The sequence below is a fragment of the Pleurodeles waltl genome, chromosome 6, assembly GCF_031143425.1.
Source record: "Pleurodeles waltl isolate 20211129_DDA chromosome 6, aPleWal1.hap1.20221129, whole genome shotgun sequence".
Taxonomy (NCBI): Eukaryota; Metazoa; Chordata; class Amphibia; order Caudata; family Salamandridae; genus Pleurodeles; species Pleurodeles waltl.
The window spans coordinates 1,111,451,416-1,111,466,615 of NC_090445.1; the positions used below are offsets into that span (position 1 = coordinate 1,111,451,416).

Genomic DNA, 15,200 nt, shown 5'->3' on the forward strand with positions numbered 1-15,200 from the left:
GATGGAGTTAAAAGTAATCGGCTTGGTATTGGAAGCCTTCCTGCCATCCATTCAAGGAAAGTTAGTTCAGGTGTTCACAGACAACGCCACTGCCATGTGGTACTGCAAGAAGCAGAGTGGGTGGGATTGTGGCCCTTCAGCATCTGGTGGGATAACTGAAAGCCAGGAAGAAAAAACTCAGCAGTTGAGGCCTAGCAGATTGTGAATGGCCATAGCACCCGAAGGTGGTCAGGGTTTATTCTGCAAATGGGAAGAACCCTGGCTCAGTCTGACACAGCAGAGAACACGCAATTTTAGCACTTTTTCAAAACTGGACTTTCCAAAGAGGGTCTCACTTAGAGATACATTCCACACACAGTGGAACTCGGGCCTCCCGTACACCTTTCTGCTGTTACTACTCCTGCCCGAGTTCTGAAAAGAAAATCAAGAAAGACCAGGCCCAAATCATCTTAGAGGCTTCAGACTGGGTAAGGAGAGTTTTGTATCTAGAACTCCTGCGCATGAACATCTGTCCTCTGATCAGGCCGCCTCTGGGGGAAGACCTTCTGTCACAGGGCAGTGTTCTCCACCCAAGCCTGTGCACGCTCCACCTCCATGCTTGGAAAATGAGCATCAGCAGTTGAGTGCTTTTGACCTTCCTCCCAAGGTTGTGGTTGTTATTCTCACTGCAAGGCATCACTCTACCAAATCTGTACACACCAGTTGTTAAGACAAGTTGGGGGCCTGGTGCACGACCAAACAGGTTGACCCACATTGTGCCAAGCTGTTTGAGGTTTTGTTGTTTGTATTGTCCTTAGCCAGGCAAGGCCTTGCTTTGGACACAGTTAAAGGTTATGTCAGCTATGTTGGCCTTTTTGCTGTAGCTGGACCAGCCTTTGTTGTTTAAAACACTAAGGGGGTCATTCTGACCCTGGCGGTAAAATCCGCCAGGGCCAACGACCGCGGGAGCACCGCCAACAGGCTGGCGGTGCTCCCTTGGGCATTCTGACCGCGGCGGTACAGCCACGGTCAGAAACGGAAAACCGGCGGTGTACCGCCGGTTTTCCGCTGCCCTGGGGAATCCTCCATGGCGGCGCAGCTTGCTGCGCCGCCATGGGGATTCCGACCCCCATACCGCCATCCTGTTCCTGGCGGTTTTGGCCACCAGGCACAGGATGGCGGTATGGGGTGTCGTGGGGCCCCTGGGGGCCCCTGCAGTGCCCATGCCAATGGCATGGGCACTGGAGGGGCCCCCCTAACAGGGCCCCACCAAGATTTTCAGTGTCTGCCATGCAGACACTGAAAATCGCGACGGGTGCAACTGCACCGGTCGCACCCCTTCCACTCCGCCGGCTCCATTCGGAGCCGGCATCCTCATGGAAGGGTGTTTCCCGCTGGGCTGGCGGGTGGCCTTCTGGCGGTCGCCCGCCAGCCCAGCGGGAAACCCAGAATACCCGCGGCGGTCTTTTGACCGCGCAGCGGTATTCTGGCGGTCCCAGCCAGGCCGGCGGCTTCCGCCGCCGGCCGGGGTCAGAATGACCCCCTAAATGTGATACATTTCCTTATAGGGCTTCAACATTTGTTTCCCCCCTCTTCTTTTGTTATTCCCCAGTAGGACTTGAATTTGCTTTTGACCTTCCTAGTTCTCCATTTGAACTTTTGCATAGTTGTGCACTCAGGTTGCTCACCCTTAAGATAGTATTCTTGGTGGCCATAACATCAGCCTCGAGGGTGAGTTAGCTTCAGGCTCTCTCCATTTACACTCCTTATACTACCTCCTATTCAGACAAGCTGTTTCTCAGGACTCATGCATTCTTCTTACCAAAGGTGGTGATGCTGTTTCACGTGCCTTCACCCTGTCTACGTTCTCAGCTTCACCTCATCCATCTAAGGCAGAGTAGTATCTCCATCCCCTGGACCAGAAGAGGGCACTGAGCTTCTATATTGATCATACCAGGCAACAACAGGTGGACAATTAGCTCTTTAGTGGATTTGCTGGAGCAAGGTAGGGAAGCGCAGTGCAGAAGTGGACCATTGTGTCTGCATCATGATTTTTTATGCTTTAGCAAAGAAGCAGCCTCCCGATGGCTTGCAAGACCATTTCACAGGAGCAAAGGCTGCTGCTGGCAAATGGAGTGCCTTCCCTGCACATTAGAACATTAGACAAGGTCATCCTTCCATACGTTCACAAAGCATTACTGATTGGAGAACCAGGTCTGGCATGACTGGCATTTTGCCTGTTTGGTCCAGCAGAATTATTATGTTTGAGCCAGTTCAAAGACCCACCTCGAGAGAGGTACTGTTCTGGTATCTATTCTAAGGTGAGGAATCTGGAGTCTAACTCTATCAGAAGAACAAGTAACTGACATTCGGTAACTCCTTTTCTGGTAGCGACTCTGTCTAACCGCATATTACTCACTGACCCTCCCTTCCTACTCGTTTTGCCATCTAGACTCTTCCCACGCTATGGATATGCACACTGGCCAATACCAATTGAATTTTGGCTCCACGTCTGCGGAAGTGTCACTAAAGAAACTGATGTCACCATGCATGGATGACGCCTAAATAGGCCTGTGCATGTCACATGCGGCTTGACGACATTAATGCAGAGCTGCAGTCGCCAGATTCTGGGGCACAGGGTGACTGCTTTAAAGTTTTCCAGATCCAATCTGACGCCTGGGGAATATTCTGAGGTGAGGAATCTGCGGTTAGATAAGAGTCTCTACTAGAAAGGACATTACTCAAGGTGATTAACCTGTCCTTATGGTTAGTCTCTATTTCGTCCTCCTCACTTTCGCTTTTTTTAAATTGCCCAGTATATGAAGTTCAACATTTTAGAACATACAGTGAGATAATTACTAGGGCTAGGGACGCTGGCTTGAAGCCACATCAAAGACCATCTAATAATGGAAGGTGGGTAAAGCTGAAAGATGCACATTTATGGAAGGTAGAGTTGTAGAATGTGCAGCAAGTACTGCATGCTTAATTCAAGGGACATTTGCAATTCTGAGGCTCAAGTAGACAACAAATCGGTTAAATAAGAAGAATAGAAAAGCTGCAAATCAGGAGTGCCAACGACTTAAGGTTGTGGTATATTTTTCAGACATTAATCTCATCAAGACATGAATACATTTTAAATGGCTATATGGCAGTTTCATAACATTACAAATTGCAGTTCTACCCAAAACAAAATTCGAATGCATCAGTTTGAGACATGAAGTAAACCTGTACAATTTGAGGCATCTGGAGGTGTTTCTTGCACGTACATACTTTATAGTAAGAGGCATCCTGTCGCTACAAGTGTCTAGCAATAGCGCCATCCCTGCATATTTACGTATTGACTTAGGGAGAGTAAGGCCATTTCCCTGCAATGTCCTGAGTAGGTGGGTCTTATCTCTGTCACAGTCATTTCAGTCAGTGAGTGAAATACATCAATCACCCCAGTATCTGAAACCACAGACTCTGCCACACCAGGTGTAAGAAATCTGCCTCCGGATGGTGCCACCTCAAGCATATCAACCAAGTCAAATAATTTAAGCTACAGTGGCGAGTAGAAAAGCCTGTGCAGGAACTTATAGTCAGGACTACTGAAATCATGCAGCAAGGGAGGACCAAATCATGTGGCAGGTTTGACTAAATTATGCCACAACAAAAAGGCAAATTAAGCGAAATAACACTGTATTTTTTGTGATTGTATTAATTCATTATATTGTTATTTTTACACTTAACATTGTCTGGGTAAAAGTTCCACCTCATTAGTACTGGTTTAACTCCCAAATATACCAATAAGCAACAGAAAGGTGACCAGCCAACCAATGTGAAGGGCAGTCCATTCCGAGGCAATTTTTTTAGTATCCGTTTAAGTTAGAAACTTTTTTTTATCAAAACTGTAGATTATGCACCAGATGATGGCTAATGTGTCACATGTGTTCAATCCATACTTATGCCAAAAAAATGCATAATTCCAGTGGCCCTGCTTATAGTCATGGCCCATGGAATTATGCAGCAGAGCAGGACTAAATTATGTGGCCGGGGTTACTAAACTGTGCGGCAAGAAAAGCCAAATTATGAGGCATGATGTGGTACATTTTGTGATACTATTACTGCATAATCTTTTCACATGTGATCACCTCATTACCACCTTTTTTACATCAAAATACAGTAACAAGACAGTGAAAGATGACCAGTCAACCTTTGCATAGTGCCTTCCACTAGGTGTCAATACGTCTTTGTATTTTAGTTACTTTTGATCATTTCGAGCTAAAAATCATTTTTGTTCAAATCTGCAGACTATGCAGCAGATGATGGATTGATTATGTGGCAAAAGCAGCAAATCCAAAAGTATACGAAAAATGCAGCAACCACAGAATTGCATAAACCCAGTGTCCTTGCTTATCGTGTAGCAGTCTATGTTTGCTATTCTATGAGACTTCTTTTGCATGCATACAGCCAGTAGTGTAGCTAGTGTGTCTTGGGACCTTGTGCAAGGACGCAACGATGTATCTTATAAATGATAAATTACAGCAATAATTACAAATTATAAATGACAGCACTAGTCAGGGTTCGGTGGGTCCCTAGTGTCGGTGGGTCCCTAGTGCCTCTGGGCCCCGGTGCCACTGCACCTGCTGCACCAATGGGATCTACCCCCTGCATACAGCAGTATTTCCACCATTCGTCATTCAGTTGAGTGTTTAGGTGAGGGTCCCAGCGACGGGAATCTGAGCTGTCCTGCCCTTTAAGGCTTTGGGAGAGCTCAGGCTCAGCAGGATGGTGAGGGCTGAGTAACTTGGTGGCCCGAGTGGATGCGATTGTCAGCTAGAAAGATGCACGTTGAGCAGCTAGTCTACCGTAAAGGAGGCTATATGCAAGGGGGTGCGTAGCCCCCAAGGCCTTGAATTGTTGCAATGTTAAAACAATATAACTCCTCCAATTTGTACAGGTCATTGACTTCGACCAGCCCCAGTTTCGTCAGTTGTTGTCCTGCCCTAGGTTCTGTTATGGACGGTATGCCTATGATGTCATGGCACACGTAGTCTGTCCCCTGTTGCCTAACAAAGGGTGAGATATGTTGAAGCACCCCCTCCCCCAGTCACACTCACATCAGTGAGGATCTAGGGTTCTCCCCTCCTGAATGGGTAAACCTGCACCCAGGGAGCGCGGGGAGCTCTGTTACACCCTTGCCTGACCCGAGGAGTACAACACTACTCCTTTATTCGTGTAAGCAGTATCGCCATGTGAATAGGTGCTAAACGCCTTGCCATCGACATGGGCAGAGAGCCCAAATGGTCTTCCTGACTGAATGTTGATGGTTTGGAAGGGCTGGACTGGGGGAGGGGAGGCTAAAGCAGCCTTGGCAAAAAATGCTCAAACCAGACCAGGGCCGACTGGACATTAATCTCACTGGCCATCTCCCTGAGGGCTGGAGCCCAGTGTTTGGAGGCCTGTGGAAGTGACACCTATGGCACTCTCTCCTGCCCACCACAGTTTATTCCAGCAGGGACAGCGGTAAGAGGTGAGGGAGAGAGAGAGGGAAAAGATGGGAGAGAAGGGGAGACTGAAGATAAATTGAAAGAGTGGAGGAAGGGAACAAGGGGAATTGAAGGTCATGATGCTGGGATAGAAACAGTAGGATTCTCTATGCTCACTGGTTCGGCGCTATGCAGGCTTGGTTTAAACACCTTTTGCCAATGCTGCTTTTAGTCCAGAGTCCATCTCTGAACCCAAGGCTTTATGTGGACCGGGTCCTGCCGGTGATGACCACTGGCTGTTATTAAAGAAGCATTTGCAATGCAATAGGTCTCATGTTTGCTTGAGTTAGAGCTCTTAGCATTGTAAATTCCTAACTGGACTTTTCTTGCCACATAAATTGAAAATGAAATGTAAAACAGTTGACATAAGCAAGGTGATTCAAAGTGCCACAGCCACCATGGGCGTGAGCGCGAAGGAGAGACGCAAAAGGAAAAAAGTTTGTGCGCAGTCAAACATAGTCAAACGTGCAATTATCCATGTAACAGGGTCGATGGCCAAGGCGGTAACAAAACTGCCCCAAGGAGGGACAAACGTAAAGTATTTACCAATGATAACAAAGGATTTTTGAACAGCAAGCCCATGAAAGAGTGAGAATGATGGGCATATGGCAGTGGGCGTGGTTAAAAGCCCACAGAGATTACAACACGTCAGAGCGTTTGTGCGCTCATCCTAAAAAAGGACATGAAAACGGGTCCTGTTGGGCCGTTTTTATGCCCGTGACATACTTAGGACACCACACATGCCGGTGCTTTTGCAGCACTATGATTCGTTGAAGACATTCAACAAGGCCCATTGTCTGAAGGCCTCAGTGTTAAGATCAAAGGAATGGAGGTGGTGTCCTTTTGTCACTTCTCTGGGAGCACAAAGGTGGGCAGTGAGGGGCAGCTCCGGCCTGGAAGTGGAACACAAGGAATCTGTCACTCAGCAGTACTCTGGGTACACTTACTCTTCCGTTCCCACTATGGGCGTCCGCAGATTTTTTTTCAGAGGTGGGCATCATTTTAACAGGGTCCGCGGCATCACTACGGCGGCTGTATTGGCTGTACCTAAGTCCCGGGGGTTGGCAAGCACTCCCCCTTTGTCCCCCCAATCTCCTACCCCCATGGACACCTATAATTCCCAGCTTGCATAAGCAGCTGTAGCACCTTTGCTACTCCACTGGGTGTCAGAAGGACAAAAGGCTGAGCTGGGATCAAACCTAGAACGTTACACAGAGACAGCGGCAATCCTATAGTAATATTGTCAGGGTATCGCACGCCTGCTGCCGGTTTGTAAAACTCTTGATCTGTTTGCCCTGTTTTTTTAGCTCTTCATGGGCTATCAGTTGTCTGGAATTAGGAACATGTTATGAAGTGGTAGCACATTGCTCCTCAAGAAAAGACTTGTAATTATTGTAATGTCACAGTCAGTGAAGGAGTCATTGTGTGCATAAAACCTAATAGTTGTTTGTATCCATCAGCTGTAATGACAAAACATGCAATATTCCCTCCTTAGTCCTAAGAGCGCTTACACAGATTGCAAGAAACCTATTATCCTGTTTGTTTTCATCTTGAGTTGCTGCAAAGGTCTGGACACAATACAGAAATACAACTTTAAACAAAATCACCTGTTTTCACTTTTAACAATGCCACAAAGGCGAGGGTGCAGGTGCATAGGAACATATACTGTCTATACAGACAAAACTCGAGCATACTTTTGAAAGGGTGCTAATGACACCAAGTGGGAAATGCTAGTGCTGTCTGTGATTTTAACTTCCTTATGCATTCACTACAAGTCAGATGGATCACTGTGCCACCAACTCGGCCACCAAGAGCATACTGAGAGGACAGACTAATTTCGTCATCTACTCAGTGGTGTACAGCCGGGGAGTTTGAAATTGGTAAGCCTGACATTTCACGGCTCCTTACATTTGTCTAATCTACACACACTGCCTTGATACCCGTAGTTTAGGCCCCTCTCCTAATTGTGTTGGTCACGCACTCTGAACAGGCTTACCACCCTCCTTTAGAGACACCCCAGTTTTGTCATCCCACTTAAAGCCCTGCCTGAACCAGTCCGGCTCCCTTCCTCTACTTGCGCCATTTCTCACTTACCGTACACCCTTTCCTCCTCCTCTGATCTCTTGCTCCCTCCATCTCTCTCCTCCCTCCGAGCCTCCTGTGTTTGCTGCAACTAATCTCGGGGAGCCGTGGAATGTGACAGAAGCTCCAGGAGCGTCCATGGGCTTTCAAAACCAGCCTCCAATAGATTTCTCCAGCCCACCTGTGATATTCCCTGACAAAGAAACGCCAGTCTATACTCAATTCCCGTTACTGTCAAAGAAGCTCCATTTTGAAGCATTTTCCTGGGTGCCAGAGCAGCTATCTAGGATTATGTGATATATTGAGCAGAATGGACAGGGGCATACAAGAAATGGAAAAGTGTTAAAAACAGGTGGAATGTCCAGTTTCTTACTAGTGACTGATGAGGGTAAACTGAGAAGAGAGAAAATAAGGCAACCCGCTACTATATTTTGACGCAAAGACGTACATTTGGTGCACTGTAGATATTCAAGAAATTCATGTGTCAAAGAGGAAGAAGTGCTGCTCTCTGTCGAGGCGTAGCTCTCAATGGTGCAGCAGGTTAAGTGTTACCAGGACCCATGGGCTACGAGGGACCCTCTGATCCTCAATTATACATGTTTAATTAACAACTTTTAAAAATATATTATAGTGACCAAATTGGGATGCATTTCATAGGTTGTCGCTTTATGGATCTGCACTGTGGCAAAATAATGTATAAAGAAGCTCTGACAAATCTACATACTTGGTTGGCTCAGCGTGCCTGCCATTACCTTCATGTATATTTTGCTTCTATAGTTAAAAGTAAACAAGGCTTTGCAATATGAGTTCTGCATAAACCCCCACCCTCCCCATGGTCTTCTATGCAGCGACCATCACTCTTCCCGGGAGGTAACTCACCATTTCTGCCTTGTTATGCGCCTTCTTCCAAGATACCATGAGCAGCATACTTAGCCCCATGAGCGAGGCAAAGAATTAAGGATCATTCCTCTGTATGAGGGAGAATTCTACACAGAAAATTGAAAGCTGAATGGATAAAGGGAAGTCCTACATGAGATAGGGGCATGATGGTACTAAAAATGGCCAGGCAGCAATTCCTAAACAGATGTATTAATGATGTGGCAGAGAACGCTTGGGCAAACATGGCAGGGTAAAGTCAAGGCTAAGGGTCATATTTCATGCTACGGAATAAATAAAGGTAGGTTCTGATGGGGCACAATTCAGAGCTATACGTTTTCTCAGTGGAGAGAGCATAAGTGTCAGAAGTACTGGTGTACCGAGAAGAAGGACATGACTTTCCTGGAGAGGAAAACGCTGAGCTGATATTTTTGGAGTGTAGCATGCAGGCGCAGCTGTCAAATGAAGTGGAAGAAAAGAGGGCAGTTTGTTCTCGGGAAGAAGCACCAGAAGGAGAAATGTGTCTCTTACAGGTGCAATGACGTGAGACATCCCCGGAGGAGGAGGAAGCAGAGAAATCCCTAATCTTTAGGGACGATGAGCAAGGATCAGTGCTCCCTAAGTGAGAAGCAGACGAGGCTGCATGCTTGGGACACAATGTACCCCCATAACTGGAGGTCACATTTTTCATAACATCTAAGTAGTTAGCCCATGGGTCAGTACTCTTTGGGGGAGAGGCAGGAGGGGCAACGTTTGTGTCACAGATACTACAGGGTGAGGCATCTCTTGAGGAAAAAATAGGGAGATCGGTATTCTGTAGGGAGGAAGAATAGAAATCGCTATTTCCATGGGTAGAAACTGAACAGTCAATATTATTTGGGCAGACAGAACATTTGGTCCCCTGGAAGCAAACATTCTCATCATTTCTCTGTAAAGAATAAGCAAATGGCTCAGCTTTACTAAAAGAGGACAAAGAACAGGGTGCAATCTTTCTCTGGGTAGAAACTGAGGCGGCTATATTCTTGGGGCACACAGAACAGCTGGTCCCCCCGAAGCAAACACCCTCATCTATACCCTCTACAGAGTAAGCAAGGGGCTCAGCTTTCCTAAATGAGGACCAAGAGCAGGTGTCATTACTTTCAAGGGAAGAAACTGAGGAGGTTATATTCATGGGGCAGAAAGAACAGCTGGTCCCCCCGAAGCAAACACCCTCTTCATTGTCCTCTCCAGAGTAAGCAAGGGGCTCAGCTTTCCTAAATGAGGACCAAGAGCAGGTGTCATTTTCAAGGGAAGGAACTGAGGGGGGAACATTCTTGGGGCAGACCGAACAGCTGGTCCCTCGAAAACAAACATTCTCATCATTATCCTGTAAAGAATGTGCAAGGGGCTCAATTTTCCTTGATGAAGACAAAGAAGTGACATTATTGGTACTCACATCATGAGAGAAGGAACAACTGGAAGAGTAAGCAGTGGGAGATGTATTCCCTGGCATGAAGACAGATGGGATAACATCGCTGGGGCTGGCAGCACAAGTACAAGCATAATTTGGGCATATTGAAGAGTTTAAATTCCGTCGGGAGCTTCTACATGACTCATCATCATCCCATAAGGAAGAAACATTGGGGGAAACATTTCCGCAAGAGACAACAGATTGGATGTTACCTGAACAGGAGCAGGGAGTATGTGAATCCCTTTCATAGGAAAATGTCAGAATATCGGTGTCAAATGTGACCGAGCGATTTACTTGACGGACAACCTGGACATCATTTTCCCCTGAAGTGATGACAGAGAGGTCGTTTTTTAATGGAAAGATGTCCTGAATGTCAGATTCCTCTACAAAGGCAACAGGGATGTTATTTTTTTGCGGAGAGACAACTGGGACGTCAGTTGCCATCGGAGAGGCAACAGAGAGGTCAGAATTTACTGGAAAGACGTCCTGGACGTCAGTTTTCACTGGCGAAGCGATGGAGAAGTTGTTTTTTACCGGAGAGACATCCTGGGTGTTACTTTGCAGTAGAGATGTGTCAGAGATGTGTGTTTTTACAGGTAGGTCATGTTGCTGTGATGTCGAGACGTAGGCTTTTTCTGTTGTGGAGGAAGAGTAGTCAGGTATCCCTGATGGAACTAAAAGAGAATCACTTTTACCCAAGAGCTGAGGAGGGAGGTCAGGGCTCATGAAAGGTGGAGCAGAATGGTCACTACACCCTGGCAAAGAGATATCAGCATTTTGAGGGAGCAGGGAGGTTGGTATTCCCTCTAGCGTCGACCATAGATGTTGGTATTTCTTCAGAGGGAAGCAAATATTTTTGTATTCAATGGAGGGAGCAGTGCAGGAGTGGACTTTCTCTAGGGGTGGAACAGATGGGTTCATATCCATTGTGGGAGACAATAAGACGCCACTTTCCTGTAAGGTGGAACCAAACGGAAGAGTACAGTCAGTGTCCACTGAAAGGGGAGAAGAGGAAGCACCGCTCTCCACTATGGGAGTAGTAGCTTCTGGTGGGCGAGCAAAGTTAGTGTACACTGAGGGAGGAGAAGCAGAAGCACTGCTCTCCACTATGGGAGAAGTAGCCTCTGGTGGGCGAGCAAAGTCAGTGTACACTGAGGGGGGAGAAGCGGAAGCACTGCTCTCCACTATGGGAGTAGTAGCTTCTGGTGGACAAGAAAAGTTAGTGTACACTGAGGGGCGAGAAGCAGAAGCACTGCTCTCCACTATGGGAGAAGTAGCCTCTGGTGGACGAAAACAGTCACTGTTTACTGTAGAGTTCTCAGAGGAGGCACCGCTCTCCACTATGGGAGTAGTAACCTCTGGTGGGCGAGCAGAGTCAGTGTCCACTGAAAGGCAAGAACTGGAGGCACCTCTCTCCACTATGGGAGTAGTAGCCTCTGGTGGATGAACAAAGTCAGTGTACACTGAGGGGGGAGAAGCAGAAGCACTGCTCTCCACTATAGGAGAAGTAGTCCTTGATGGCAGTGGCGCAAGGGTGGCAATCTTCGATGAATGAACATAAATATCTGTTGCCGCTGGAGCTGGTGTAGTAAGATCTATATAAGAGGTGGTACAGGGAGAAACATTGGTATCCACGACAGGTGTGGGAAAGGTATCGGAAATCCCTGGATGGTGATCAAAGAGATTTCCATCAATTCCAATTGAAGCAGGGACGGTAACATCCAGTAAGGGGGGAACAGAAGAATCTGTTATTGTCAAGAAGCATACAGAAGCATCTTCTGATGGGGAAGCAAGACTGTCTGCTACTGAAGGGGCAGGTACCCAGAGATTAGGTAGGTCAGTATCTGACACGGGGGCAATAACGATGAAGGTACTCCACTTGTGAAGGAGTGGAGTTGGTCTTCCAATAGAAGGGCGCCAAAGATGTAGATATTTCAAACGGTATTCAGAGGAGTCGAAATTCTTTAATGGGTGAAAAAGAGAGCCTGTTTCTAACATATGGGGTTTCAAAGAGGTAGATTGTGCTTCGTCATTATCCAAAGATTCTGGGAGAGTAGGGGTGCCGTCCACTAAAGGGGGGGCAGAAGAGGTAGCACCCCTTGAGTCAGATGAGGCGATAGGAAAGAATGAGGGGTCCACTGCCAGGGAAGGGTACAGGTCAAATAGGGATGTTGAAGTGCTTTTTTCCAACATATGGGGTTTCAAAGAGGCAGAAGGAGTACCATCAGTATCGCGAGATGCTGGAAGAGAAGGGGTGCTGTCCACTAAACGGGTGACAGAGCTGGTGGCACAGCTTGAATCAGATGGCGCTATAGGAAAGAATGAGGGATCCACTGCGAGGTAAGGGTACAGGTCAAATAGGGGTGCCCTAGAGGCTGTTTCCAGTAAAGCATTTGGCGGACGGTTGGTGTCTAAGGCAGGGGCCGAAGATGGATTAGCTTTGCCAGATGGGAGGATGATGCATATCGAGGAGTTATTATCTCCCGATGGGGGAGGGAGGTCTGACTGAGGCCCAAAAGTGTTGGTATCTTCCGGGGGAATAGTCTTGGGAGAGGTTAACCCTGGAGACGGGGTGGAAGGATGGAGAGAAGGGGCGGTGTTGTCAGACTTGGGCAAACAGGTGGTACTGTCTAAAAGGCAAGCTTCAGGCTGCACGGGAGATGGACCTGCTTTGCCCGGGGCGAAAGTGGTGTCTGCGTCTTTCTCCCCAGGACAAGGACACACAGGGTAGAGCTTCTTCAACAAACATTCAATATGTTCCGCAAATGATGGACCACGGGTGTTATTCTTGCGATAAGTAAGTAAGGGAATAGCGTTGTCGGAAATTGACGAACTAAGAGAGGGAGGGGGGTTTGCAGGGATGGGAGGAAGAGGGGAGACAGCGTGGTTGTCAGGGATGAAAGAGGGAAGGGAGGAAGCGGGGTTGTCGAAGGATTGATCGCGGGTGATGTCCTTGCAAGAACAAATAGAGTGGGTGCTGCTAGGGATGGAAGAAGGAAGAGAGGGAGTGGTGCCAGAAGGGAAAGAGCGAAGAGAAAGGGTGGTGCTGCTGGAAATGGAAGCAGGAAGAGGAGCGGTGCTGCCAAGGATGGAAGAACGAATGGAAGGGGTGATGCTGCTGGAAATGGAAGCACGAAGAGGAGTGGTGCTACCAGGGATGGAAGCATGGAGAGAAGGGGTGGTGTTGTCAGACTTGGGCAAACAGGTGGTACTGTCTAAACTGGATGAAGCTGCAGACTGCACGGGAGATGGACTGGCTTTGCCCGGTGCAAAATTGGTGTCTGCGTCTTTCTTCCCAGGACGAGGAGACACAGGGTAGAGTTTCTTCAACAAACATTCAAGATGTTCCCCAAAGGATGGACCACGGGTGTTATTCTTGCGAGAAGTAAGTAAGGGAATAGCATTGTCTGAAAATGACGAACGAAGTGAGGGAGGTGGGTTTGCAGGGATGGGAGGAAGAGGGGAGACAGTGCGGTTGTCAGGGATGAAAGGGGGAAGGGAGGAAGCGGGGTTGTAGAAGATGGAAGGAGGAACAGATGGGGTGGTTTTGTCAAAGGTGGGCGAAAGGTCAGTAGGCTCTGAATGAGAACAAACTGCAGGCAGAAGGGGAGACGGATCAGGTTTAACAGGGGTGAGGTTGATGTCTGTTCTGGAGTCAGATTCCCTGGAGGGAAGAGTAGAGGGGTCATCCTTGTCTAGGGGTCGAGTAAAACGTCTGGGCTCTGCTAATGATGTTGAAGAGGTGGGCACACTGTCCGATTTCTTCTCCGGGGATGGCACAGTCGGAGCCCTTTCTACTGGACTGACACCGCAGGTGTCCGCAGTCTCGGAGACTGACACAGAGTTGTTTGTATTGTTCGGGGGCTTGGTATGCTCGGAGGGAACTTGGGGGGTCGGTAAAGTACAGTTTGCGCACCGGATGGAAGAAGCTTTATCCGAGGTGGTAGCGTCGTCGAGTTTCACCCAAGGATACAGTTCGTAAAACCTCTTAAGTATTTCTTCAAAACGTTTCACAAAAGATGGGCTATGGGTGATGTCCCTGCAAGAACAAGGAGAGAGAGTGGTGCTGTCGGGGACAAACGAAGGGAAAGAGGGAGTGGAGTTGGAGGAAGGAACAGAGGGAGAGGCGTTGGGAGAAGGAGGAGGGGTAGCGGTGTTGGTATCAGTTGGCAGAGGGCAAGGTGCGGCGTTCTCTGCAGGCCGAAGGCGGGTGCCGTTCTCTGGGGCGGGCGGCCTAGCAGCGTTGTTAATGCCCGAGGGCCGCATAAGGCGGGGTAACAGGGTGATACCATGGGAGAAAACCTGTCTATCCGAGGAACTCATTTTGGGTGTCTTGAGAGGCGGCCTTCCTTCGGACTGGGCGTTGCTGCCTGGCCATGTGTGGCAGATGGGCAAGGGAGGGCAGGAGGGAGAGGATCTCTGCCAAAGGTTGACGTGCTGGGTATTTAAGCCACGCCCATTGTGACCATCACCCGTGATGTCATAAAGGTTTGTTTGTAACTTAGGCAGCGGATGGCCACGTTTGTCGACTGACGCGGCCGCGACGGGTTTTGACGCTAACAAGACAGTCAAGCAATAACGAGTAAAGTGAAATCTCGTACCTAACTGTCAATGACACGCCGACTCAGGGACAACTGACACACGGGGTCCCTCCATTCAAGACTCTTCTGCACAGTGCACACATAACTACAGATAGGAACTGCAGAAGGTACACGCCATCTGTCTTTAAAACGCTCGACACGAAGCAGCTAATTAGAGAACTGTTCGGCTAATAAGTGACCCAGAGGTAGCGGGTTAAAAAAACAACGTAAACCAACAATGCTAATTTCTATTTCACCACTGGCGTAACATAACCCAAGAGGCCCCTGCAAGGGAAGGTCAGGGGACAGTAATTGTCTTGTTTTCATAAACTTCGCCCACCACCCAGAAACCTAGTATTCTACATTAATTTCTCACTGCAAAGCCTTTGTACACACGTGAGTCTTGTTTCCTATAATCAGATTTCAACCTGATCCCAGCCCAGTTTGAGACGTGGCAATCCATGGCAGAGGACTGAAAAATGCATCACCACTGACCTGCCACGTACCATCGTAGAGTGGGTAGATATGTAAATAAACAAATCACCCACCACCCTGTGCACTGCACATGCACACTCTTATAATGCTTGGGAATTACCTGTAATGATCTGTAATTATGTCAGGGTAGGTGTGTAATAAGCAACAAGTAGTAACATTCACCACTCTCAGGTGTGTCCAGTATTTGTGCAGAAGGGTTGTATACAGTGC

At 48.0% G+C, this 15,200-nt stretch overlaps 1 protein-coding gene across 1 annotated transcript; it reads right to left on the reverse strand.

The window, feature by feature from the left end:
• Positions 1 to 228: 228 nt before the first annotated feature.
• On the reverse strand, positions 229 to 14,181 carry LOC138301737 (mucin-2-like). The gene is made up of 2 exons (XM_069242246.1): positions 9,379 to 14,181; positions 229 to 411 (listed from the first exon to the last, which is right to left on the reverse strand). Exons 1-2 carry the CDS (start codon positions 14,179 to 14,181, stop codon positions 229 to 231), a joined length of 4,986 nt encoding a protein of 1,661 aa, XP_069098347.1.
• Between the last annotated feature and the right edge of the window lie 1,019 nt (positions 14,182 to 15,200).